Source organism: Ictidomys tridecemlineatus, chromosome 10, assembly GCF_052094955.1.
Source record: "Ictidomys tridecemlineatus isolate mIctTri1 chromosome 10, mIctTri1.hap1, whole genome shotgun sequence".
Classification (NCBI taxonomy): Eukaryota; Metazoa; Chordata; class Mammalia; order Rodentia; family Sciuridae; genus Ictidomys; species Ictidomys tridecemlineatus.
The window spans coordinates 138,751,344-138,778,668 of record NC_135486.1 but is presented as its reverse complement, the minus strand read 5'-3'; the positions used below and the strand labels follow the sequence as shown (position 1 = coordinate 138,778,668).

The 27,325-nt window shown below is 43.4% G+C and overlaps 1 protein-coding gene across 2 annotated transcripts in view; it reads left to right on the top strand.

Annotated features, from left to right (window-relative positions):
- Adcy9 (adenylate cyclase 9) overlaps positions 1 to 27,325 on the top strand; it is a 115,409-nt gene that overhangs the window by 53,488 nt on the left and 34,596 nt on the right. For both annotated transcript variants that reach the window (XM_021734874.3, XM_005337738.5), the window contains exon 3: positions 23,405 to 23,595. In XM_021734874.3, coding sequence (XP_021590549.2) covers positions 23,405 to 23,595 — 191 coding nt within the window. The remainder of the gene's footprint in view (positions 1 to 23,404; positions 23,596 to 27,325) is intronic.

The following is a 27,325-nucleotide window of genomic DNA, read 5'->3' as shown; positions in this document are numbered from 1 at the left end:
CTAGTCCTTTACATTTTAACTCAGGCTTTGCAGCTTAGAAACTTTACCCTTTCACCCATCAAATCATAGGATTTTATTTATTTTATAAATCCTAATATTTTTAGAATTAACAAGAAGCACTTCATAATTTATATGATTCTATGTGGCCATTTCATTTTTTAATGAAAAGAAACTGAGGTCTATGGAACTTCAGTGCTCTGCTCAGGGTCACAAAGATGTATTTCCTGACCTTGTTATTTCTTTTCTTTTTTTTTTTCTGGTAATGGGGATTGAACTCAGGGGCATTCAACCACTGAGTCACATCCTCAGCCCTAGTTTGTATTTTTATTTAGAGACAGGGTCTCACTGAGTTGCTTAGCACTTTGCTTTTGCTAAGGCTGGCTTTGAACTGGTGATTTTCCTGCTTCAGCCTCCCCAGCCACTGGAATTGCAGGCATGTGCCACCGTGCCCAGCTTCTTCTCTTTATTTATTAATGTGTTCTTTAAATTTTTTTTTACTTTATTTTATTTATTTTTATGTGATGCTGAGGATCGAACCCAGTGCCTTGCATGTACTAGGAGAGCGCTCTACAGCTGAGCCACAAACCCAGCCCAAATGTGCTCTTCTTAGTGAGCTATTAATGAACTGGTTCCCACAAAACACAGAAAAACACTAAGCAGCCTAATGAGTGCTTTATCAAGTCACTTAATAATGGAGGGGAGGAATCTTACATGCTTTTTCTTTTCCTTATAAATTCAAATAAAAGCAAAAAAGAAACTTTCAGTTTAAGCTTATAAATCAACAACTTTTTTAACATGTGATTTTCTTTCTTTTTTTTTAGTATTAGTATTGACCTTAAAATAGTAGTATAAAAGATGGATTTGCTAGTATTTTGTGATTGCAGTTATAGGCTATTGCAGTCAAATGTTCCTTGAGCTCCGCAGTAGATCTAAACACTTAGGAAAGAGTCCAGTTTTTTAGAAGAAAAAAGTCTGAGTAGAAACAGGAGTAAAAGTGGCAGGGAGCACACTAAAGACCAGATGACGGTTGCTGACCCTTGCCTTTCCTCAGGAAGTCTCAGGTGCTCTCTATGTGACCTTTCTCTCTGATGTTCTACCTTACTCATGTGGTCTTTTGCCTGAAGTTTTGGGTGGATGCTCACCTCTAACTGAGCTAGGGTAAGCACCACCCTTATCATTTCTACCGCCCCCCCACCACCACCCCTGCCCTACTCCTGGGGCGATTATCTCACCTGTCTTGTCTGAAAACCAGCAGAAGTGATGGGATGAAAAACCTGTTACAGAAGGCATTTCAGTCTGCAGGTGAAGAGACTTATTTTAGTACCTAACCTGGAACCTACACCCTGCCCTGGAAGACACTCCTCAAATGCTTGTTGATGAAGCGTCATCTCTGAAAGCAATTCCTATTCAGGTTAAGAAGGAACCAGGAAATGTCAGTGCTCAGCAACTCACCAAGTGTTTATCTTAAAAGCAGCCATATCCCCAGGCAAAGAAGACTTCCAGAGAGTATTTGTAACTTCCTTCCTTCTATGGAGGCTTTGTTGTTGAAATAAAAATGAAGAAAAAAAAAAAAAAACTTCAACTACACCATCATAAGCCACAGTCCTTTGAGGTAATTGTCCAGCTTGATGTCTTAGAACCTAAGTTCTTCAAATACTTCAATCCAGGAGCTTTGTCTTTGAGTATAAATGACCAACAAATTATTAATGAAATGCTGTGTTCACAGAAACCAAAATTCGAGACTTAATTAAAGCCATCATTGTATGAAAGGTCACGTTGAACTCGGTTTTAGCAAAAGACATCTTACTTTTCATGTGTGCAATCGTGTACTTAAAGCAAATTTTCAGTGTAATTGGCATTCCTAAAATGACAGGACTGGAACACTACTGGAACATCTAAAAGGCCAGGAGCCAGCAGAGGGCATGTAAACTTGAAAATGTGTGGGAACGTTTGAGAACTAGCACCTCGCATCCTGGGCATGCAGCTAGGAAAGCAGAGGGCTGGAAAGGCAGCCCGGGCCAGGTGTTGCCAATTATGCATACTGCGTCAACTCACGCTGTTTTCTGCCACCAGTCATTTGCAGTGGTGCCCCTTCATAGGACCAATGTGGATTAAACACCATAATAATGTATATATGGTGCTTTACCATGTTTGACACATCATAAATGTTTTCCAAACATTAGCTGCAGTACTTATTAGTTGTTGCTATTCTTATTACTTTAAAATTTTTTTAATTTAAAAGATAGAGTCCCATTATGTTGCTCAAGCTGGCCTCGAACTCCTGGGCTCAAGTAATTCTCTTGCCTCAGCCTCCTGAGCAGCTGGAACTGCAGGTGTGGTATGCTGCACCCAGTGCTGCTATTGTTTTTAAAAGAAATAACCATACAGGTTGTAGAGTCAGATCTAGAGGGCAAAAAGGTAGAGAAGGAACTGGAGAAGAGACAGAAACTAGTAGACTAGAAACTAACATTAAAGTGCAGGCAGTGTATGTGGAGAGAAGGTGGTGGGTTCAGCAGGGAGGTGTGCAGGGCTCAATGACTGGGAAAAGGAAGTGACCACAGGCTTTGGTTTAGATGACTGGGTAGCCATGATGCGCTGCAAACAGAGAACAGGTTTGTAGGGATAAGAACTATGCTGTCCCTCCTTTCCCAGAGGAAAAGAGCTTTGTACCGAGAAGACTATACAGTCACATGGGTTTCAGAAGTGATAATTAGCTGCCCCTGACTGTCTCCTTCCTAGTACCAGTTGAGGCCTCACCTCCATATTCCTGTTTTCCAGTACTTCTCCCTGATCTTGAATAATCCTCTGCAGTACAGGTATCTCCTCAAAGATAGCTGGCCACATGGCTGAGGTCAACCAGAGCATCAGGCACAGCCTTCAAGCACTCCTAAGGATGAGAAGTGTATGTGTGTGAGTTCCTAAAGGAATTAAAGGGGACCAGAGTTTATGACAGGATCATTAGAGACACTGACTCCTGGACCATGTCTCAAACTTATAAGGCCTGAGCCTGAAAAGCCTGTAGGTTTTGAATGACAGGAGGCCCTTCTGTCCACTGCAGCTCTAATCCTGGAGGCATGATTAATGAGCAACCGACTTATCTTTAATAAGCCACAGTCGCTTGGAATCTTTAAGCCCAAGACCTGGGAAATTAGGAATCTAGTGATGCAGTCATGAAAGCAAGTCAGAGAAAACCTGGAAAAGTGAGAGTCTCCCTGGGAAGGGAGAGAGGTGCAAAGATTTCTCCCTGTCCTCCTGCATGTGATGGGGTGTGGCACATAGGGGGGCTTTGCAAGGCACAGTGGGTGTGTGTGCACATATGCTTTTGTTTTTGTGTAACAAATGAGTGTGACTAACTTTTGAGGGAGCACAATCACTCAACACGTCAACTACATTAACACTAACATCCATCAACTTCAGAATAATTATTAATTTTTAATGTCCATATATTATTGCAAATTATATGTTAAATAATTACTACAATATATCAACCTATCCTGTTCTCCAGTTCTGGAAGGTATAACTGAAATGTACATACTTAACTATGGACAGAATTCTGACCTTGGTTCCCTGAGTAGAGGGCCATTGTGGAAAGGCCAAGTGGAAGCCACTGGCACTTCCCTCTGCCTACCCACACAGCCAGAGCATTACCATATTTCTAGGACGGCAGAGTTGGCACCACCAGGAAGTACTTGAAAAGATGCAAGATGCAAGGGTAGTGGTTCCTGTCACATCTGCACTCAGCCATTGTCTGCCTTGTGTAGAAAATGACAGATCTTGGAGAATGACACTGGGCTATCCTACACTTAACCAGGTGGTGATGCTAGTTGCTGCTGCTGTGTCAGATATCTCTATTGCTGAATACATCACCATATTTCCTGGCACCTGGTGTGCTGGTGAGTGCTTTTGTAGTCTCTTCTGGATAGTGAAGGACAGCAGAAGCACAGCATGCCTGCTGCAGGGTTGACAGTAGTTGTACCTCAGGGGCTCACTTGTCCGCTTGTCTGCTCTTCAGCTACATGTACTAACTTCCCTCAGTCACCTCCTCACTCCACCCCAGTGGCTGCCGGAGATGACCAAGTGGAAGGGAAATAGACATAAAGTGATTTGGGTCCTCTTTTGAAGAGAGGGTTAGCAGGCTGTGAGAGGAATTGTAGCTCTGTGTTGGTGGAACCGTTACTGTTGACTTTATCGCATATGCAGATGCCAGCTTGATGAGGGGTGGACTGTGCTGAAGTCAGATTGCTTCATCTTAGCTAAATTGGAACTCCTTACGTAGCCTGAACTTCCAGAGATGGTTGGCACAGGGTCTCAGAGGTGGGAGAGCAGCAGCAGCCCCTCTTCCACCCTCATAGACTCAGTGCATGGCCACAGGAGGGGTTGTGACTGACACATAGCACTCAGATCTGCTGGCTTACCTTGCTGGCACCAGCAGCTGTCAGTCCTGAAGCTCCTTCGATACCATAAGCAGGTTATTCCAGCCATCTGCATCTATGACGAGTGAATTCTCGGTCTTCAGCCAAGATGAATACCAAATAATAATATTTTTGAATAAGCCTGAGGCAGTACTAATGTGTGCCAAGCACAGTTCTAAGCACTTCATGAATATTTACTCATTTAATCCCCCCCCAGACCTATAAACGCGGTGTTATCAAATCCTTCCAGACTAGGAGACTGAGGAAGAGAGGTTGAGTAACTATTTCAGGCTACACAAGCCATCTGTGGAGGACTGGGATCTAAATCCAGCAGTTTGGCTCTGGATTCCAGGAGCTGATGTTTAGCACTAATCCTAATGTCAGCCTGCCAAGGTCACTTATGTGACAGGGTACCAAGGATCCCTCCTTCCTGGATATGGAGAGAACTTGTCTTCAGCTTGGAATCTGGCATATTTATCTCTGTAGTGAATGAATCTGCTGACCAGCTCAGTTAGGGTTAGCTGTAAATATTAAGCATTTTAATCTCTGTTATTTTCATAGCAATAGCAAGGAGGAATGAATTAAGGACCAAACCCTATGGAAATTTTAAATATTTTTTGCTAAGCATTTATATATGATTTATAGCAAAATAATTTCCTAGAAAACAACTTTGTTTCACAAAGAGCAACCACCTTGCAGCACCTTTAATATATCAGTCTGAAATGCAAGTTAGGCATGTTTTCATAGCAACTGAGCAGGGAGAGTGCTTGCTGCTCAGTGGTGGTAGCACTGTTGTGATGTCAGTTTGAAGGGATGCGGGGAGGGGGGGCAACCCCCCCACCCCGTAGCCTCCAGCTGAGAGGCTGACCTGCTCTCTCCTCTGGAGTCAGATTCTAACTTGCTTCTCATGCTCTGGCGGGCAACTCTACTTGCTCAGTCTGTGCTTTTGTGAAACCTCTTTTTAAAAATAGTGAAATGTGTTGTAGATATGGAAGACGGCATGAAATAATGTATAGTTTGATTATTGAAAAGGGACCATTCTGTGTCCACTCTTGTCCCCACCTTGCCAAAGGTGGCCTGGTCTTGCCTTGTTGTTAGAGGTGGTCATTCCCTTGCTCTTCTGTTTTCTTGCCCAAGTGTGCAACTCTGAGCACATGGCTCAGGTGGCTCAGTGTGGGGTTACTTTTCAATTTGCTTTTGCTTCTCCCCTAGCTTATTTGACCTACAGAAAAGTTGAGAGAATAATATAATGAATACTAGTATGCCACTTTACCTAGATTTACTAATTGTCAGCATTTTGCTGAATTTGTGCACTTTCTCTAAATGTACAGTTATGGACATATATGCATATATCCATACCTCTTTCATATATGTGTGTTTGTGTATTTAAACATAGGTACATGTGTATCTGTATAATCTCTCTCTCTCTCTCTCTCTCTCTCTCTCTCTCTCTCTCTCTCTCTCTCTCTCTCTCTCTCTCTCTCTCTCTCTCTTTTGAGATGGGTCTGGCTGTGCTGACCAAGTCTCATGGAACTCCTGGGCTCAAGTGGCCCCCTGCCTCAGGGCTTCAGATGCGGCCATCATGCCTGGCTTTCTCTGTCCTCTTTGTACTTTGCTGAGCCATTCAACCATTACAGAGTAAGCTGTAGATGTTGTGGCCCTGCGCCCTTAAATTCCTCAGTTTCTATCTTCTTAGAACAAGGACATCATCCTGTATAGACTAAACAAATTGTCACATTTGAGATAATTAACATTGACAAAGTACTCTTCAAATACATGGTTCATGTTCAGATTCTCCATTGTCCAGTGGTGCCTTTTCTTTTACTTTCACCCAGGATCCAATCAGGGTTAATCAATTGCATCTAATCACCATGATCTATATTGTCTCCTTTGATCTAAAACAGTGCTCCAGCCTCTTATTTTTTTATTTTTCTTTAATGATGTTGGCATTTTTTTGAATGCCTGTTTTTTAAAATAATTTTTGTACTGAAGTGTGATATGCATTCATAACAAGTAATGAGCTATAAGTGTACAGTTTGAAGAATTATCAGAACATCAACATCACATCCACAACCATCACCAAGATAAAATAGAACATCCTGTAAAAGGGCCCCATGTGTGCCTACCAGTGCCCCCTCCTTCCTCCTCCTCAAGGGAACTGCTGTCCTGACTTCTAGAACTATAAATGGCTTTTGCCTGTGTTTGAATTCATGTACTGTTATAGTTAAAGCTTTGTCCCAGGGTTTCATAAACTGACTTCCAGATCACTCACGTATAATCGAATCAAGTCTTTATTGAAGCACACCGGTGGCAGCTGACCAGAACATAAAGCTGTTCCCCTGATCAGCCCCGAACAATTACAAGGGCGCTCCTTATAAGCCTGAAAACCTCAAAAGGGATGTTCGGGGGGTCTAGCCAATGCAAGCAAGCCAGGTTACAGAAGCGGGACAGTGCAGTCAAGCGAAGGGAAGCCTAACCAATCACAGTTAGCCCAGTCACCCCAGCTACAGAAACAGAGCCCCGTTACCCTAGTTACAGAAACAATGCCCCATTAGGTAGTTCCGTGTTCTTAAAGGTATCTATAGCAAAAGGAAAAGAACATCTTGCCCCAGTCATGACTCTTCTACTTGGCATGGTTGTTTTACAGGATGAAGTCATAAAACAAAATGGAGTCACATTTGCTCCTACTACCACAGTACCATGTATTCTTCTGTGGCTTCTCCTGCCATTTGATATTCTGTTGGGGAGAGTTGTTCCTGTTGCTTGTGATTGTAGATCATTCACTTTTTACTGTGGTGATGTGTTCTTTGTATCACAATATGACTACCCCTCCTACTTGGACTGTTTCCATCTTTGGTTTTTGCAGAGTTCCGTGAATATTGATGCATTAGCCTGGTGCACGCATGCTGGTGTTGCCATTGGCTAAACAAATGGTTAGAAAAACAGTCCTTGGCCATGGAGTACAAGTGTCTTCAGTTCTGATAGTTCCAGGTTGTTCTCCCAATACTACCTATTTTTATTTGCTCACCCTGAGGTTTGAAAGCCCCAGATGCTGTGCACCCTCTCACCAGCTCTCCTCAGAAAACCTTGGCCACTCTGGTGGGCAGGGTAGCTTGTTTTAGAAGTTCTAATTTGTAGTTTGGCCTGCATTTCTGTTGTCCAGTTCCTTTAACACATCCATTGGCTATCTGGTTTTCTCTTTTGTGGAGTACCTATTGGAGTTTCCTGTGCATTTTTCTACCAAAAGCCTTGTTTCTCTCTCTCTCTCTCTCTCTCTCTCTCTCTCTCTCTCTCTCTCTCTCTCTCTCTCTCTCTCTCTCTCTCTCTCTCCTGATTTTAAGGAGTTCTTTATATTTGGACTACCAGCCCTTTATCACTTATATGTGAGGCAAATACTTTCTCCCATGTTGGACTGGCCTTTTTACTATGAAACTCTTTTTTTTTTTGGTCAAAATGGCCAAAGGGGCAATGGCATGTGGTGCAACCTACTAAGAGGTTTGTTAGTCTTTTCCTTTGTTAGGCTGGTATAGTTTTTGAATTTGTCTCTAAGGTCAAAAACTCTTACATTATTTCCTAAATATTCTGTTGTTTAATATTGCAGATTTCTGTCTATAATCCACATGAAATTGATTTTTTATGGGTGTGCACTATAAGGCAGGGGTCAAATTTTTGCCATCACCCACCAGATATCCAGCTCTTTGTCAGGTGATACCTGCTCCCAGCCCAATCCATGAGCTAACTTTTTGATTCTATAGATTTTCCTTTTCTAGACATTGACGATAACTGGAGTAATGTAATGTGTGGTCTTTTGCATCTGACTTCTTACAATTAGCATATTTTGCTTGAGGTTCATCTCTTCTGTAGAATGGATCAAGCATTTGGTTCCTTCTTATAGAGTCAATTCCAGGACATGGATATACCACAGTTTGTTTATCCGTTCACCAGCTGCTGTACATTTGGGTCATTTCCACATCTTGACTGAAACAAAGCTGCTCTGAACATTGTGTACAAGTCTTCATTTGGAAAGACATTTTAATTTCTCATGAGTAGAGACTTGGGTTGGAATTGCAAAATTGTTTGGCAATGATTGTATAATTTTGTGAATAATCTTTGTAAAATGGCTTTTTTCTCATGGTGTTCGGTCTCACAGATTTTACCACATGTATAGATTGTGTAGCCATCAGTACAACCAGGATATCAAACAGTTCCATCACCCCCTGAAAGGCTTTTCCCTTTGTTTTGACCCACCTCTGGGGCCCACCCTAGCCCTGGCAGCAGCAATCTAGAACTCTGTAGACCCTCTCATTAGGACAGAACCATTTGGCCTTCTGGACTGACTTCCTCACTTAGTGCATCCCAGGTGCTGTGTCTATAGCTCATTCCTCGAAGGGTGAGTGCATGGACCACAGTGTGTTCCACTGAAGGACTCTGGGGTTTGTTGTCAGGTTTTAGAGTTGCTGTCGACATGCATGTGTAGTGCTCTGTGTGAAGACCAGGTTTCCTTCTGCCCCCTGAATGTCTAGGATTGGGATTGCTGGGCAAGTGGTTATTTAGTGTGCGTCTAAGTAACTGCTGGAGGTTTTCCACACAAGTCCTTCCATGTGAAATACTTTCACCAGCAGTGTATGATGAGTTCCTGCTGCTCCTCACCCTCATCAGCCTTGATATTGCCCATTTCCAACATACGGAAAGTTGTATAGTGTTATGTCTTTGTGGTTTTAATTTGCATTTCCTAAAGGACTGATGTAGGACATTTTTTCATGCATATATTGGAGTTGGCAACAAAGGGAAGAACAGATATCTACCCTGAGCTTAATGCTACTTTTTAATATTTTATTAGTTCTTTGTAGTTATACAAAATAGTGAAGTTCATTGTGATATATTAAAATATGCATATAACATAATTTGCTCCATTTCAGTCCTCAATGCTTCCTCTTTCCCTCCCCTGCTTCCTCCCTCTGATCCCCTTCCTCTACTCAACGGGTCTGTTTATGTATTTATATTTAACTAGTACATTATAATTATACATGAAAGTGGGATTGATTGTGATATATTCATATAATATAATGTACTCATTGGCCATTTCTTAAATCTTCTTTGGAGAAATGTCAATTCAGATCCTTTTTGCCTTTTTAAAAATATTTTTTTAGTTGACAATGGACCTTATTTTATGTACTTATATGTGGCACTGAGGAACGAACTCAGGGCCTCACATGTGCAAGGCTACAGCCCAGCCCCTTGCCGTTTTTAAAAAAACGAGTTTTCTTTTTATCAGTGCATTACAAGAGTTTTTTTTTTATACACTTTACTTATAGCATTTTACTCTCTTCTCTCCCCTTGACCTTCAAAATAGGCTTAGTTCTTGAATTTTTTCTCCATGCTTCGGCTTACCCATCCGCAAATTTGTATAGTCATTTAAGTGCCTTCCCTCTGTCATTGCTGTCCACCTTCTGTGTACTCTTTTGGAAGAGCTAGCTTCCATTGTCACCTGTCCAGCTGGTAGTATGACCATATGTTCAGTCTCTCTCTTGAGAGCAGCTATAGCAGTCTGAACCTCATGTCACCAGTGCCACAGCCATGTCTCAGTGGTACTGCTTTCGATCCCTACTCCTCCAAACCAAATGCACTCCTTCTCCCTGAAGCCTGAAAATGGATGCATCTGTCTATATTTTCTTCCTTCTTCCGTTTTTTAAATATATATATTTAGTTTTAGGTGGAAACAGTATCTTTATTTTCTATTTTTATGTGGTGTTGAAGATCAAACCCAGCGCCCCACTCATGCCAGGTGAGCGCACTACCACTTGAGCTACATCCCCAGCCCCATCTTCTTCCGTTTTTGATAGGAAGACGGTGACGTCTAGTCCCTTCACTTGTGTAACAGATTATCTTTTCTCTCCCCTTTCCAGTAACCTTGTCTGCTAGATGCCTCCTCCTTCCTGCATCTTTAATCTCTCCCCTCCACTGGACCTGCCATCAGCACCCAACACTCACTAGCTCTCCAGCCTTACGCAGATTCTCCCGGGCTGCCAGACCACCGGTCCCACTGCTGCACTTCACAGCTGCACTCTCTGAAGGGCCCCCTCACACCTGTTTTCCCCACTTACCCTCACACTGCAGTCCACCCGTCTGGCCTTCCTGAGGTCTAATCGTACTTCCAAGGCTACCTAGTACTTTCTCATCAGCATTCCATGCAATGATCAGTTTCCTTCTTGACATTTTCCCTTCTCCTGGCTGCCTTTGAATTCTGTCCCCTGACCTCTGCTTCTGCCTATCCCCTGACTTCTCTTGACCCTCCTCAGGCCCACTGCTGCATCTACCTCCCTTGCCACTTTTGAACATTATACTTCCTTAGGCCTCATATTCTCTGTGAGGGTAGGATGGACATCCCACCTCTTACCTAGATCTCCCCTGTGGTCTTGATGAAGTGGCCACCTCCTGGATACCTTCACTGGAGGAGGTAATTGGTATCTGCAACTCAAGGCATCCAGAATTAAGTTTCTGATTTTTGCCCCCAAATCTTTTACCTCCCCCGGTTTGACTTATCTCAGTAAATATATCATCCTCCATCCTGAAGACAAAACCTGGGGAGTGTCCCTGTTTCTGTTCCCCACATTCTGTCCATTTTGCCTTGACTTTAAGGAAGAGATGTGGAGACCTGCCTGCTGTGTCCCGCAGATGCTGGGCCAGGCCCTTCTACCCTGGCCTTGCTGCCACAGGGGCAACAGCCTCGCCGTGAACTCCCACTGCTGCACTCCCCCAAAGCCATTTGCCATTTTTAGCTTGAGGAGCTTGTAAAAAGAGCAAGCTACCAGGCATAGGAGCCTTAATCCCAGCTACTGAGGAGGCAAAGACAGGAGGATGGCAAGTTCAAGGCCAGCCTGGGCAACTCACCAAGACCTGTCTCAAAATAGTAAACACAAGGGACTGTGGGTGTAGCTCAGTGGTAGAGCTCCCTGGGTTCAATCTCTAGTACTGCAAACAAGAGCAACAACAAATCCAAAACTATCGGGATTGTGGGGTCCTGGATAGATGCTGGGGCAGAAAGTTAGTAAAGTTCAAATACAGTCTATAGTTACTAAACTCTTTCCACTGTTATTCTCCTGCTTTTTATAGTACAGTAAGACATTCACACAGGAGAAATGGGGGTGAGGAATAAGGAGACTCCTTGTGCTACATTTACAGCTGATTTCTATGTCTAAAATTAGTTCAAATGAAAAATTTAAAACAAATTACAATGGGAAAAACAAATTGGATTGTGCCCTCTTAATCTCTGCAGAGGCCTACACAGGCCTAGTGCATGACTCAGGTGCCTCTTGATGCCTCCCAGGGACCTGCCCACTTCTCGTTCCTCCCATAGCCCTTCCCTCCCCTCCCTCTGCCTCGAGGACAAGGGCTTTCAGCTTTCTTTCAAGCTCTGACCATCCCCTGTTTTTTTCCACACTGATCTCTCCAACCAGCAACCAGCGTGTCTTCCGCAGGCCTCCAGGGATAGGTTCCTGTCCATTCACTCTCCACCTCATATCTTTTCCTGAGCAGCTCCTCTGAGCAGTCCCAGCAATGTTCCACACACTTGCTGTTTCCTATCTCAGAGAGCTTTTGTTTACTTGGTGCCTCTGATTCTGGTGACTTGTGGACTTGTTTATGGTCCTCCCTCCTACCGGTTCCATGGAGATGGGGATAATACATATCATGCACTCAGTTTATTACTGGAGTCTGGCCTGGTCCTTAGTGGGCACTCAGAAGCAATAAGCAACTTCCTTTTCCCGACTATGGGAAGAAAGTTGATCTGTTTCCAGAGAAATAATGGACTGTCAGTACTGTTTTATTTGTCCTTTGTTTTCAAGCTACTTGCAGATGCATAGTGGTAGAGATGTGCTTTCGATTCTTTACATATCTGAACATCCTTTGTCTAGGCCTTCAGCTTGTTGTGTAGGGACTGAGATTAGAGAGTTGCAGTTGATGAGAGGCCTTGCTATTGTCAGGACTTACAGCAGGCCGAGCCCATTCTTGACGCCTTTCAGGAGCTTATTATTTACTGAAAGAATGAGCAGGATAAAAGTTAAGATACACTCTCCTTTTTAAATTGCTGCAGAGATGCATGCACACAGATGTGTGCACATGCACAGATATTCTCATAAATGTGTGTTGTATATTCTCATTTATACATATACAGAACTCTGGAATGCTTAGTCTTCAGAACATCCTGCAGTTCCTCCGGTCTTGGCAGGGAGAAGGGTGCAGAGAGCCATGGCCACTTTTAGAGCCTGCAGCTCTTGTGCTACCTACCTTGGGTGAGTACCCATCATTGTGTCCAAAGACAGCTGATAAGATCTTCTCAGAGAGTGTTCTGGAAATTTCCTAGAGATGGTCTCAGTTACTAGAGATTGTGTTAACCGTGAATCTAGTTTTATTTCAAGGTGGAAATGAGGACATTATAAATTAAGTATGAGGTAAATGTTTAAGAAATGAATGAAAGAGGATGTGGGGTCTGCTGGGGCTGAGAAATAGTGGCTTGCCACCTGGTTCCCAGAGGTGTCAGTATGAGTCCTTAAGGGAATTTGAAGTTTCCAGAGCACCTAACAGATCTTATGGTGAACCCTAGACCAGCAGAGCCTTATACTGAAACCTGCTGCTTCAGGGTGGAGGCACCTCTGAGCATGCCCTGCAGAGGCTGTGACTTGATATCTGTGATCTGGGGATTTGTGGTCTGTGCACTGGCATTGTCACCCACATTCGTGTCAGAAAGGCTTAATATGCCAGTCAGCCAGCCACAGGGGGTGAATCCTTGGACCAGGTGGAGGTGGCAGGAGGTTTGGTCTCTGGTGCTCATGCAGATCTCTCAGAGCCATGGTATTGTGTGGTGTTTGCACAACCTTGGTCCTGGTGGACTCTGCTAGAGGATCACATAGTAGGTTGGAGGAGGGTAGGGGCACCCTGGAGGCAGTAGGTCCCTTGAGAGAGCAAGTAGACAGCAGAGGTTGGCTGAGGTGACCTGGATTGGATTCTGCCGGCTTGGTGAATTTGCCTGGGGCCAAGGCTCATGGGAACCGTAGAGCAAAGCCTTGCCTGAAAGACCTGCTCCCAGCCTGGCTGCTTTTACCCAATCCTGTTCGCATTGTGGCCATGAGCCCACTTAAGCATTCAGGCCTCATGGCACCAGAGAGCCCCCAGCATGGCCATTTGTGCAGTGGGTTTTTATAATACATGTGTCACTAGCAATGGGTGTGAAAGACCAGAGAGGTGGGGTATTTGATTTATGACCTGTTTTTAAGCATCATGTAGTAAAATTTAAAGTATATAAAAAGAGGAAAAGGTGGTATATATTATAAACATTCACATCAAAAACATTTTAGAGAATTATATGTCAAGCAAGATCAAACCACAAGACTCTGAATTAGATTTTTTTAATCCATTTCATCCTGTGTTAAGATTTTTTTAAAAATATTCAAATGTTTCCAGCTCTTATTTCTTTATTCTTAAAGATGAACTGCCATTTTCTTTGATTGAGTGTCTGTGTTGTTCTTCTGTTTTTGAGTTGGCTCTTTCTGCTACTAGGGTACAGGGCAGTTTCCCTTAGCATCCATACTGAATGTTCTTGTAATAAGTAAGAATTGATATTTTTTTATTTCACACTCAGTTTGCCTTATTATCCTGCCCATTCTTCTTTGGATAGCTTTTTCAGACTATATCTATTTAATGAAGGTGAAAAAGAGCTTTCCATTCGTAGTTATCCCTTTCCACCAGTAAGGAGGGATGTGGGTCTTCATCATGTCGTCAATGTGGTGTTGCCAGCAACATATAGCTACTTAAATTTAAATTTTGATTCACAAACACAAATTCAAGCAGGGCATGGTGGTGCACGCCTGTAATCCTAGTGGCTTGGGAGGCTGAGGCAGGAGGATTGCGCCAGCCTCAGCAAAAGCGAGGACCTAAGGAATTCAGTGAGACCCTGTCTAAATAAAATACAAAATAGGGCTGGGGATGTGGCTCACTGGTCAAGTGCCCCTGAGTTCAATCCCCGACAAAATGAAACACATATTCATTTCCTTGTTCATACTAGCCTCATTTCAAATGCCCAGTAGCCACACATACTAGAGGCTCCTGAGGTGCATGGCCATAGGGCATGTCTTTCATAGAAGATGCTTCATCCAGCCCAGCAACCTGCTCTTACTCCACGTGTGTAGGAGCTTCCAGGGCCTCGACCAGAAGCCTCCCCAGTCTCCTAGGCCCCTCTGGCAGTTCTTCTGCTGGTCCCACCTCTCATGGTTCTCTAAGTCCAATTCCATCTGGTTGAAATATCAGGGCTCTTTTTATCAGCTGTATTGCAGGCCCTGATCTGCCTGAGCAGAGTTGCCCTTGATCCATGGCCATGAGTCAGCCTGGCCTTGTTTTATTCCTGTGTATGACTCCATCTCCATTTCTTCCATATGGCAGGAGCAGGCACCTTGGTCTGCAGAGAGAGCAGTCTTAACAGTTGTTTATGCTGGGGTTAATGGAGTTGTTGCCTCTCAGCCTAGTTCACTTAGGATTTAAAGAACTCTGTATTCCTTTTATTTATTTCCCTATTATGATTAGGGTTTTTTATACTTTAACATGATTTGTGGTACCTCATCTGGTCCTTGCATGTTCTCCAAGTTTGAGTTATTTAACTGTTTTTTTTTTCCTTGCAGCTTTACTCTTATTCTTGCTTCTTTCCTGATTTTTTAAAAAACTTATCTCAAGTTGCATTTATTTCCTTAATTTGTACTTATGACATATCTTTGAATCAATGATATTTTTATGTTAAGTATATTTTACCCTATTTATTGTATTTCTTATTTTTAATAGAAAATACTTTATAGTCTGTGCTAATTTAATGCTTTCAGTTTTTTCTTTTTTAAATTATAGAATATTCAGTGGGAAACTTTAATATTGAAAATAAATGAACATGAATCACACATGTAAATATGGAGGGATCTCAAATATAATGCTAAATAACAAAGTCAACTTTCAGAATACTTGTAAAATCCTGTCATTTAGAAACACCTTCCAGAACATTTTAGTGCTGCACATTAGTTGGCATTACATGTGTGCACAGTAGAAACCCAAAGAGTCCTGGGGCTTGAACCATGTGGTGGCATTCTATTTCCCAGATCAGTGGGACCAATTGTCTTAATTGTATTTTTCCTGACATATTTCTATGTTTAAAAATATTTTGTAATAAGTTCAAATTTTTATAAGCAAAAAAATATTTCACAATATAGAAAATGAATCTTTTCCATAATTCAATTATCCTGGTTTATGTTGTGTCTGTGTTTTTAATACACTCTAGTGTTGTTCAGAATACCATGATGCTAGCTGGTTGTCATGTCCCTTCTCTGAGTACTCAACTGTCTTGTGGCCAGCACTTCTCCTGGTGCTTCTGGAACCTTCCTTCCTGGACTTTGGCCCACTTCTATCTCTGCTCTAATATTAGCAGTTCTTTCAGGTTCTAGAGGTGAGCTTAACTTTCTACCATGTTATCAGTGAACCTTGAGGATTCCTCCAGCCCCTTTTTGTGAGTGAGTACCATAGATGGCAGCTCCAGGTCACTGTTTTTTGTAAACAAAGTCTCTGCGTGTCACTGGCCGTGGGACCCATCCCTAGACCTTGACTCTCCTACCAGGCTACCCACCACTTGCCTCCTTGCTTTCTATTTTTGTTTTGATCATGGCTGAGTCTGTAGCATAATTGTGATGTCCTTGAGGCTTACATGCAGATCCCATGCTGTGCATTGTGGGAGCGTGTCCCCCAGCTCTGACCTCCCAAGTAGTGGAGTGGGCCCTGTTCATAACCTCTTGCCCAACATGGAGCAACTTTGGAGGTTATTGGAATTACACCTCACAAACACTGCTTTGATTCTCTTGAAAAGGGCTAAAAAAAGAAAAACCACCACTGACAGTGAGATGAAATTAGACCTTGGAGGTATCTACAAAGAAAAAAGTTTTATGTTTTTCCATTAGGGAGCTAAAGCAAATCTTGAACAAGAAAATGCAGTCTGAGAAACTGCTTCAGTCGCCTTCAGCCAGTATGCAAAACACTCGCCAGGGGAAAGAAAACCTGAATGTAAGTTGAAAAGGGTGATTTGAGTTCAAAATTCACAGCAAGCAGGTGCCTGTGCGGGGCATGCGGCCTGGGAAGTAGCAGGTAGTTGAGGCCTGGTGTAGCTGCTCCTGTGGAGGTTAACCAAGAACCTTCAGTCACTTGTCTTTCCCTCTGCATAATCTGAAACCTACGGGAGAGGTGGTTGGGTGGCTTGAGGTCTGCACTGTTGTCCCTCCCAGCCCACGTGCTCTTTGGGGCCGTGATTGCAGGCAGGTCAGCAGAAAGTGTCTTTGTGTGACCACACTCCCAGAGGAGCTCTCACCATGAGGACAGCCTGCCTTCCTGCTTGTGTGGCCAAGTGTCCAGAAGGCAGTGAGGCCAGCAGTGCACACATGCTGTGTGGTGACATGTGGGAAGGTGAGATGCCAGCTGGGGTGAAGGCCCCTCCATTCTGGACTATGCTACAAAAGCAAGAACTACAGACTTGGTGATACTTGGAGCTATCTTGTGAAGGTCAAATTTTGTTTTTTTTAAATTCTCCAAGACTTCTGAACTCTTGCCATGTACAGTTTTCAGTTTTTCAAGGTAATTTAGCCTTATTTCTTATTTATATGGTTTTACATTCTAGCTCTACCACATTATTTCTAAGCCCTTATTTTTTAATATTTTTCTTTTGCCCTACCCCTGCCCACTCCTTTACATTGAATTCTTGGGAGTATGTATTTCTTCCTGGCTTTATTTTATTTCTTCTTGGGGGAAAAAAAAAGAAATCTTAAAACTGTTGCATCTTGTTGAAGTTCATATAGCTTTATTTCTTTAAAATTTTTTTTTAAATTCTCAGTACCACAAAAAAATAAAATTAAAAAATAGTTTTATTGAGGAATAATTCACATACTATGCAGTTCACTCCTCTAAAGTGTGCAGTTTAATGGTTTTGAGCATTTTCGAGCTGTGAAAACATCACAATTTGATTTTATGTGTTCACCACCCCATAAAGTAACCCTGTGCTCATCAGCAGTAGCCGCTCCTTCCCCTGCCAGACCTTAGGCAAACACCAGTTTGCTTTCTGTCTCCACATCTCCCTGTTCTGGACATTTCACATAAATGGAATTGCATAGTATGTGGTCCTTTGTGACTGGCTTCTTTCAATGAGCAACATATCGTTTTATTTCTGTTTTCAGTGTATTGTCTTATTTTGATTTTTCCAATTATTTAGCTGCCATCTGTGCTTAGATTTTTTTTTAAAGAGAGAGAGAATATTTTTTAATATTTATTTTTTAATTTTCAGCGGACACAACATCTTTGTTGGTATGTGGTGCTGAGGATCAAACCCGGGCTGCACACATGCCAGGCGAGCGTGCTACCGCTTGAGACACATCCCCAGCCCCTATGCTTAGATTTTAAATGTAGTTTTCCATTTCTTTTCTTTCTAGAATCTGTTTTCTATTATGTCTCTTCTGTACTTAAATTTGCACGTCTTTTTTTAATATTTATTTTTTAGCTTTTTATGTGGACACAATATTTTATTTTTTTATGTGGTGTTGAGGATCGAACCCAGCAGCCCCACGCTTGCCAGGCGAGTGCGCTACTGCTTGAGCCACATCCCCAGCCCAAATTTGCACCTCTTAACCCTCAAATTAACTGTCATTTCTTAGTTCTCTGGGAAGAGAACGCGGCCTCTGATAGCCCTGGTGCACACTGTGCAGGTGGTCTGGCCCCTCTTCTGCATTCAGTGTCACCACATGGTGTGTGCCTGTCCCCTGGCTAGCTGTCTGTCTCTCTCAGCTCCTGTGCCTCCCTCCTCGCAGCCTCCTCTGGTCACTCTCATACTGATACACCCAGCACCCCAGAGCCGTCCTGGACCTTCATTTCCCTTTCATTGTCTGCAGTTCATTGTAAAAGTACTTCAGTCCTTCTGAAGAGGCTGACCATTCGTGACTGGGACTGTGAAGTTTCCTCTTCCTGCCATCCTCCCCTTTACTTGCGTCCCTCACTCAGTTAACTGACTTGCTCCAAAGCATTGCTAGAGACTTTCTCAGGAAAAGCCTGTCTTCACCTTACCTTTCCCTCTGTGTATGTACCAACCCACTCAAGGCTCCGCAGCCCTGTGAAGTGGATTAGGAACATGTTATGGTGTTTCTTTTTCAAAGACCATTGAAGTAAAAGTTTTTGTCTGATTCAGTTTCTACAGCTAGAGCACTCTTTGTCCCTGTTCATGTCCAAACCTCAGTAAGGACTAAATACAGATTTAATTTGTTGGGTAAATGAATGAGCAAACGAACAGAAGAGTAGCTGACAGGCAGTTTTCAGTGTGCCACATGTGATCCCAGAGCAGTGGGTCCTGGGCCTCGAGAAGGCACATGGTATTAAAGGGCAGTTCAGGTTCAGAAGTGGGAGGCATGGCCTGTGAACTCTGGCAGCAGTGCAGCACCAAGTGTAGGCCTCAGGAGGGGGCGGCACAGCATGGTCACTAAGTGGCTATCTAGTCATCTGCCTTTGGCCATGATGGCTATGTGCTTATGAATGACCAGAATAGCAGGGGAAACTGGACGTAGAAAGTAACTGTTCAGGAAAGAGAGAGAGACTTCTAAAAGCTTCATTAGACTGAAGTCTTAATCAAGTCAGGTTAAACAGGTCTAGTGTCCACCCTTTGTTTTTTTACCTTCTTGAGTAAGTCTGCCTCCTATTTTATTCTTTGGGATGAAAGTTTTAAAAAAGAGGTTAAATTTTACCAGTAGCCATTTGCTGTCCAAACCTGTGACTACTCATCAAATGTTGTAGCAGCCAGGACAAACTGGTCTTTGTGATTATCTGTGCCATAGGAGTGGGAGGGCTTTTACCCATTCAGAATATTTTAATGTGAACAGATAATTTTTTTCCACCAAAACTTTTGCTTTTCACAAGTAGAAACAATAGATTAATACCTAACACTTCGTAGGCCCTGGGTATTTGGTAGGTTAAGAGAGCTTTTATTATTTAATTGTCCTTGTTGACTGATTGCATTTAGTTTGAATAATTTTCATGCTACTTGGCCCTTTCACACCTAGTTGTGAGGAAATATATGATGTGAAATGAAAAGATATTTGTAGAATATTTAAAAACCAGCCCAAACTGATTGGCTCTCTTATGTTGATTGTAAGTCCTTAGTGATGACAGCTTCTAGATACTAGTTGTGTTATGCTTTTAACTCACGTTATTCCTTAAGACGGTCTTTGCTTGCTAGTTCCTCTTATTTTCCTGTTGCCTTGACAGGTCCTTGATTCTTGGTGATTGAGGATTTCTCACTCAAAGCAAGAATCCCACAGAAAAAAGACCAGGACAAAGAGGCCAGAATCATTTTTATTTTCCAAAATGGACTTTGGTACTCTCAAAAATTCACTTAGCTCACAAAAGTTAATCACCAGTATGCACAGGGCAAAATTTTTGTTCTTAAAGAATTGGTGCAACACAGCTGTCCCTCAGTATCAATGAGTGATTATTTCTAGGACCTCCTGCGGACATCAAAATCTGAGGATACTCAAGTCCCTTAAGCAAAAAAGTATATTTGTAGCCAGGTGTAGTGGCATATACCTGTAATCCCAGAGGCTCATGAGGCTGAGACAGGAGGATCACATGAAGTGCTAAGCAACTCAGTGAGACCCTGTCTCTAATAAAATACAAAATAGGACTGGGGATATGGCTCAGTGGTCAAGTGCCCCTGAGTTCAATCCCTGGTGCATATAATCTGTGCATTTCTCTGGTATAGTTTAAAGCATGTCTAGGTTACTTATAATACCTAATGTAATGTAAGTGCTATGTACATGTTACTGTTGGAGACATACAGACAAGGGAAAAGTCTGTGCATGTTCATTACAGATGGAGAGTTGTTTTTTTTTTTCCAAATGTTTCTGATCCACAATTGATTGAAGCCATGAGTGTGGATAAAGAGGGCTGATTGTATGTAAGAAAGTCAAGGATGTGGTCATGTCTGTCTCAACATACTGCTGTAGATACATCCCTCCCCAGACAGGAACACTAAAGGAAGCACCATCCCTCTCTGCAAGCTAATGAAAGGTATAAATGTTAGGTTGAAAATCAATTACCAGGAAAAGATATAAAATTTTTTATTTATTATTCTCCTACATATGCTGCATTTAACAAAATAAATCACTTCCCTGCCTTATTTTGACCTTCTCTTCAGAAAAATCATTCTTGTGAACTTGGACCCTGGGGTCCATGTGTGTGCTTACTCATTAAATCATTAACTTTCATGACTTAAGGCGTTGGCTAGACTTGAGCTCAGGAACCGAGTCCTGACACATTTCTTAAGTTATGTCCCAGCAGCAGCTGAGCCCTACTGCATCATGCTGCTGTCCCTCCAGTGTGGGCACAGGCTTCACTTTAAATTTAGCTTTCCTTATTGAAGCATAAATAGAAAGATATTAAATTTAGCTTGCCATATTGAAGCATAAATAGATATTTAATTTACCCACAAAACTTTCTTACTGTGAACACCTACGCTTGACCTTTGTAACACTAGCAGTATTATGTTGTTGCTACAAGTTGGTCATTTAGAACTCCCTAAAGAAAGATAATCCAAGTTAGAAACGAATTTGATTTAACAGTTCTGCATGTGATTTTGTACATAGAAGGAGCATGAGAAAGATTCCTGGTGACAAAGGTAAAACGCCATGTTGAGGCAGGCATGATGGCTCACGCCTATAATCCTAGCAGCTCAAGAGGCTGAGGCAGAAGGATCACGAGTTCAAAGGCAGCCTCAGCAAAAGTGAGGTGCTAAGCAATTCAATGAGACCCTGTCTCTAAACAAAATGCAAAATAGGGCTGGGGTATGGTTCAGAGGTCAAGTGCCCCGGAGCTCAATCCCGGGTACAGGTGCTCCACCCCCTGCCAAAAAAAAAAAAAAACCCACCAGGTTGTTAGTAACAGCTAAAGCTATTGAGTGTGTGCCATGTGCCAGGCCCTGCTGGAGAGGCTGTGTGTGTGTGTGTGTGTGTGTGTGTGTGTGTGTGTGTGTGTGTGTGTGAACCATCTGAGCCTCACATGAGCTCTGAGGGGGAATCCTGTTCTTAGCTCACCTTGGGGATGAGAAACCGAGTTGCAGAGGAATGAAGTGCCTTACTTAGGCCCCTTACTTAGGATGTGATGGAGCCTGAGAGCCTGAGCCCAACTCTTGGGCTCCCCTCTAGAAGCCAGGCCCTTGTCCATTGCAGCAGCTGCTTAGAACAGAAGTGTTGCCTGACTTTACAGACTTGGGAGTAGGTTCCACTATCACTTCCTGACTTTCACGTCCCCCACTCCCTTCCCACCCCCATGGCTGGCATTTTCACCAGCTCCCTGGCTTGTCCTCAGTCTTATTCCTGTTCATTATTCTCTTCATTGCCCTCCTGCTGCCCCCAGGATGCAGACTCCTGGGAATGTCCCACAGGCATGCTCCACAGATAGCTGTTCCCCTCTGGCTGCTCTCACACACACTATGTTCCCAGCCACACTGAGGTCAGCACCATCCCTCAGCAGTGCTTGCCACAACTCCTTTGTTGGGGGGACCCCTGTGGACTCTTCTGGTAACACCTGCTACCTGGTGGTGCTGCCTGGCCCTGAGCTAACCGTGTAGAGGATGCTTCTTCAGGAGGCCTTCTGTCTTGGTCTGTCTGGGCTGCCATAACAGAATGCCACAGATTGAGTAATCTGTAAAGAACAGAGATTTATGTCTCACAGTCCTGGAAGGCTGGGAAGCCTGAGGTCGAGGCGCTGTCATACAGCCAGTAGTCTGTTGAGGGCTGCATCCTCCACGGGGGAGGAACTCTGTGTCTTTGCAGGGTGAAAGGCAGAAGAGTGAGCTGGCCAAGTGCAGCTGATGGGCCTTAGTCCCATCCATGAGGGAGCGCCGTGGTCGCCTCACTCCTCTTATAGACCCCCACCTCTTAATACTATCACATTGGCCACCCCCAAAGTTTAGAGGGGACACATTTAAGCTACAACATCTTCTGTGCAGAGTGCTACTCTTTCATGCTTCTTAGAGGATCCCATGTCTCCCAGTGTTCTCAGCCTGTGCCTCAGCCACCCAACCACACTTACACCTACTTGTTTTCCTTGCCCTGCTTCAAGTGATGGGCTCTACACAGGGCACAACGGTGGCTGCCATGTCCATTCCTGTCTTCCTCACACCCTTTACAGTGTGTGGTAAACAGGAAGTGCTTAATAAATGTTTGGTGAATGAGTGCAACTTGCTATCTCAATTACCAAGTGACGACAAGCCTCAGGAATGTGTGCAATGAAGCTGGTGTGGGCTCACAGTGACAGACAGGCAGCTGCTGCTCCCTGCCGAGGTGCACTCCACCTGGTGGACAGACGCTTTGCTGTGCTCAGGCTCAGGGCTCCTCACTCAGCCTCCTCTGCTCTAGGTGCCACTGGTCTCTGGGCATATCTGTCTGTGCTTTCTCTTGCAGTGCTGGAGCTGCACAGGGAGCAGACAAGCAGTTGTCTGGATAAAGGACCCTCCCTGTGTTTGAGGTCGCCCTGGGCTGGGGACAGTCCCTTACAGATGGCAAGAATGGGTGTTTATTAACCCAAGTGGTATGCAGAGCCACCAATCCAAGAGAGTACATGCCACCTTCACAAAAAGGTCATGTGACCCCTCCATAGAGGAATTAGTCCTGCTCACTCCAGCCCCCCAAGGTGGAAGCGTGCAGCCATTATTCCAAGAACATGTAGCATGAGTAAACAGTTCGTCTATCATGGAGGCTGATGGACTCCCTGAGGCTACATCTGTCTGAGAAGAGCTTGCAATGCAGTCATAATAAATGACCCACTCACATTTTCACTTTACTTCCACCTTTCAGGAGCACGTTCTCTACAGAGAGCAAGATCAAGCTGCGTTTCAGTCAACCGTGGTTTCAACCTGTGCTGATTGTAATTTTTATCCATCATAGGTTTGAAGACATACCTGATATCGGGTCAGAGAGCCAAGGAGTCTCACTGCAGCTGTGCAGAGGCCTTGCTTTCTGGCTTTGAGGTCCTTGACGGCTCACGGGTGTCCTCAGGCCCTAGGGGACAGGGGACAGCATCGTCAGGGAGCGTCAGTGACTTGGCGCAGACTGTCAAAACCTTTGATAACCTTAAGGTTAGTTTTTTTTTTTCCTTCTTCTAAATCTTTATATTAATTTTACAGTAGAACACGTGAAATAATGAACGGCCTTTGGCAAAGGACTCAATGCCTTTTGATTTGATTTTCACGATTTTTAAACAGTATAAATAGTTAGCAGCATTTTGCATTTTTAATATCCTTGCTTTTTGACATTTTATGCACCTCCATTTCCTTTCTGCATTGCATAAAGATGTTTTTTCACCTGAGTTATTAGTTATTTTCTTTTTCTGCGACTATGTTGTCTTTGGGGATTTCTAAAAACTATTGATAAATGACAGTACAGGTAATTTCCTTGCATTTTGCTCAGAGAGCTGGTTTCTGTTTTATTTCAGAGACTACTTTATCAAATATTCCTGTGACTCTTAAAATTCTGTGATTATCTTAAATTTTGTTGGTATAGGTGAATCTTGCATGTGGCTCACTGAAGAGAGTACATGCTGCTGAGAACATTATGGCATTTCAATGTAGAAAGAGAGGTCTCCGGGTGGCAGTCTAGAAGTGCCTGCTTCTGGACTGATGTTCTGTCATAATGAACTACCAGGAACTGATACACTTGACCTTGGGCCTATGAAGTCATTCTTATTTATGAGCTATTCCTCAGTTTTCACTTTGGATTTAGTTCCCCTACTAGTACATTCTTTTTATCTTTATAGTTTAAATATTTGCTGTTTCCATTTTTTAAAAGAGAGTGAGACAGTTATAACAGTTCTTCTTCACTATTTGGGCTCTCAGATAACAAAACGATGTTAGTTAGGATGATAGCCTGTTGTACCTGCTTTGAACCAGTATGTTTCTACTTATGCACATGATTAGCAGACTTGAAAGCTAGCTATTCGTCTTTGAGCTTAATGGTCTTCATAATGTAGCCATCCACTGCAGTGTCTGGGTTATCCTATTATGTTGGAAGCTGTCGTCCTATCATCCAGTTACTTCTGGTAATTATTGTGTTCAGGACTATTGACAGTGCTTTTATATTTTTCTCCTTGTGTGCTTCATTAATTTAATGCACTTTCTTGGTCCTAGCACTGTTGACATTTTGGACCTGATAATCCCATGTCATGGAGCTGTCCTGTCGCTGTCAGATGGCTAACACCATCTATGGCCTCTGGCTACTGGATGCCAGTAACACATTCTTCCTCCAGTTATATTAACCAAAAATGTCTCCAGACATTGCCCAGGTTCCCTGGGGAGGCAGAGCCAGCCCTGGGTGAGAACCATGGGGATGGCGGTATTAGACACCCTCTCTCCATGCTCTTTCTGCATATGTAGGGCAGTGTGTCTGAGCTTTCCCACATGCCTGCCCACTCTAGAGACACCCCCTCTCTTGGGCCAGTGCTTTGCAGTGTCAGACAGAGGAGCTTTCAGCTCACAGACTTACAGAGCCTGCAAGGGAGGAACATGAAAACATGACTTTCCAGAAGTGGTCTTATTGTGTGGGGAGAAATGGTTTCCTCCAGGCTTCAAACTGAGCTGCATTTAAGTAGAGAAATAGGGCTCAAAGCCCCAAATAAACAATGTGTTGAATTCTTCTCTCATCTTGGATTATGTGTATTGTGTTTCTCTCCACCAGAGGATGCAGTGGCTGAGTTCACCGTGTCACACACTTCCAGTTTTAGTGACAGCAATTCTATAATAAATTGCCTTATGAGGAATTTTTCTCACCCTGAAAGAATATTTCTTGTTCTAGTTTTAGACGTTTGAACCGGATGGGCAAAAACTATTCAGTATGTTCTGTTGCTATGCCTACATCTTGCAAATAATATAAATGTTATCTGACAATCTTGTGATCTATTAAGTTGACTGTAATACCAAAAGGAATTTGAGAAAAAAAATAAAAGATTTTTGTATCCCTTCCAGGAGGGAAAGATGAATTGGATCACAAAGTATAATTTCTGGGATATTTTAATGGTTTGGGCAGGATGATAGGATATCTGAGATGAGGGCTGTCCCAGAACATTGAAATAATTTGAATTCCAAGTTGGAGTGGAAAGAACAGGAAGAGATGAAATACCAAGTTCCCTGCAGCATGGCCACCCTGGGAAGTTCTACTCAGCATCCTATCTCCTATGGCTCTGAGAGAGCAGGTATCCATGCAGGTCATGAATCTCAGGTGCTGGGTAACTGAGTGAATTTTGTGTGCAACATGATCCTAAACTCTAGGGGGAAAAATTGAGTTCTGCTTCAGAAACAGTGGATTACAATTTGACCTCTAAGACCTTTCCTCATGCGAGGGGTATGGCACAGCAGAGATGGCAAATACCCATTGCTTGCTCCTTCGCTTTTTGGGTGGATTCATCCTGTGATCTGGTCAGTGCCTTGTGTGTGGTGCTGGTCTGCTGCCTTAGTGAGATGACCTGCACTCAGGTCAGCTCTGCCTAACCCTGCCTCCTCCCTCCAAGTCCTTCCCAGCATCTGTTGCTCCTCTTGTCAACAGGTTGCTTCTTTGCCTCTGCGGCTTCCTCATTTGAGAGAGTGGACTCCGTGTGAACTTCTGTCCCAGCTCCTGGTCAAGCTGGACTTGACTTCTGCACTAAACTGGGCAGAAAGGATTTCCACGTGGGGCTTTCTTTCTTTTTTCTTTTTTTTTTAAGAGAGAGAGAACTTTTTAAATATTTATTTATTTTAGTATTCGGTGGACACAATATCTTTTATTTTTATGTGGTGCTGAGGATCAAACCCAGCGCCTCATGCATGCAAGCAAGGGTGTTACCGCTTGAGCCACATCCCCAGCCCTCCATGTGGGGCTTTCTAATGCGCCTCTGGGCGGTGCAATCTTTTTTTTTTTTTTTTTAAATATTTATTTATTTATTTTAGTTTTCGGTGGACACAACATCTTTGTTTGTATGTGGTGCTGAGGATCGAACCCGGGCCGCACGCATGCCAGGCGAACGCGCTACCGCTTGAGCCACATCTCCAGCCCCATGGGCGGTGCAATCTTGAGGGCTGTCTGAGTACAGGTGTCAGTTTTCAAGTTGTACCTTGCAGGGTAAATGCTGTGGGTGACACTGTTTGGGGGAACATTGGTTTATGTAGTAGAAGGAGTTTTCTGCCAGGGATCAAGAAGTTAGAGCAAGGTGTTGAGTGGGTGGTCTCTCAAGGAGTCCACACCTGGCCTCTTATGTGTCCCTCTCCCTTGCCTGTGCCTCTGTACACCTTTCTGATTTCACATTCTGCTTCCTGCATTTTCCATTGCCTCCCTGGCTTGTAGCACCGCCTCCTCCTCTTTGAGATCTTAGTTCCTTTAGCCTGTTACCTTGGCTCTGACTGTCGTAGTCTTAACCTTTGTCCCCTTTGTGCCTTCCTGTGTGCTTCATGAATGCAGGGACCATGAGTTAAATGACTTAGATCAAGAGTTAAATGACTTAGACATTTTCCGAATGGCCAGCTGCAGCAATCGGTTATTAACGACTTCACTCTTAGCCATAAGGACAAAGATTCAACTTTGCAGAGCCAGTCGCAGGACAGAACTCAAAAGGCCCTGAGGAACTATTTAGAGCCATGGTAGCATCCAGAAAGGGTCTGTTTTCTACTCCCAGCGTGTGATCTGAATGTCTTTAAGTTTTCTTCCAGTTCTTGCTATCTAATGTCTCCTAAAATGCGCTGAATGCTGTACAACCTCCTAGGAAATGATGGAGATGTCGTAAGTCAAGGGCTTTGATTCTAAGGTCATAGTCAAAGGGAACCCTTCCCACACCCCAGCAGTGGG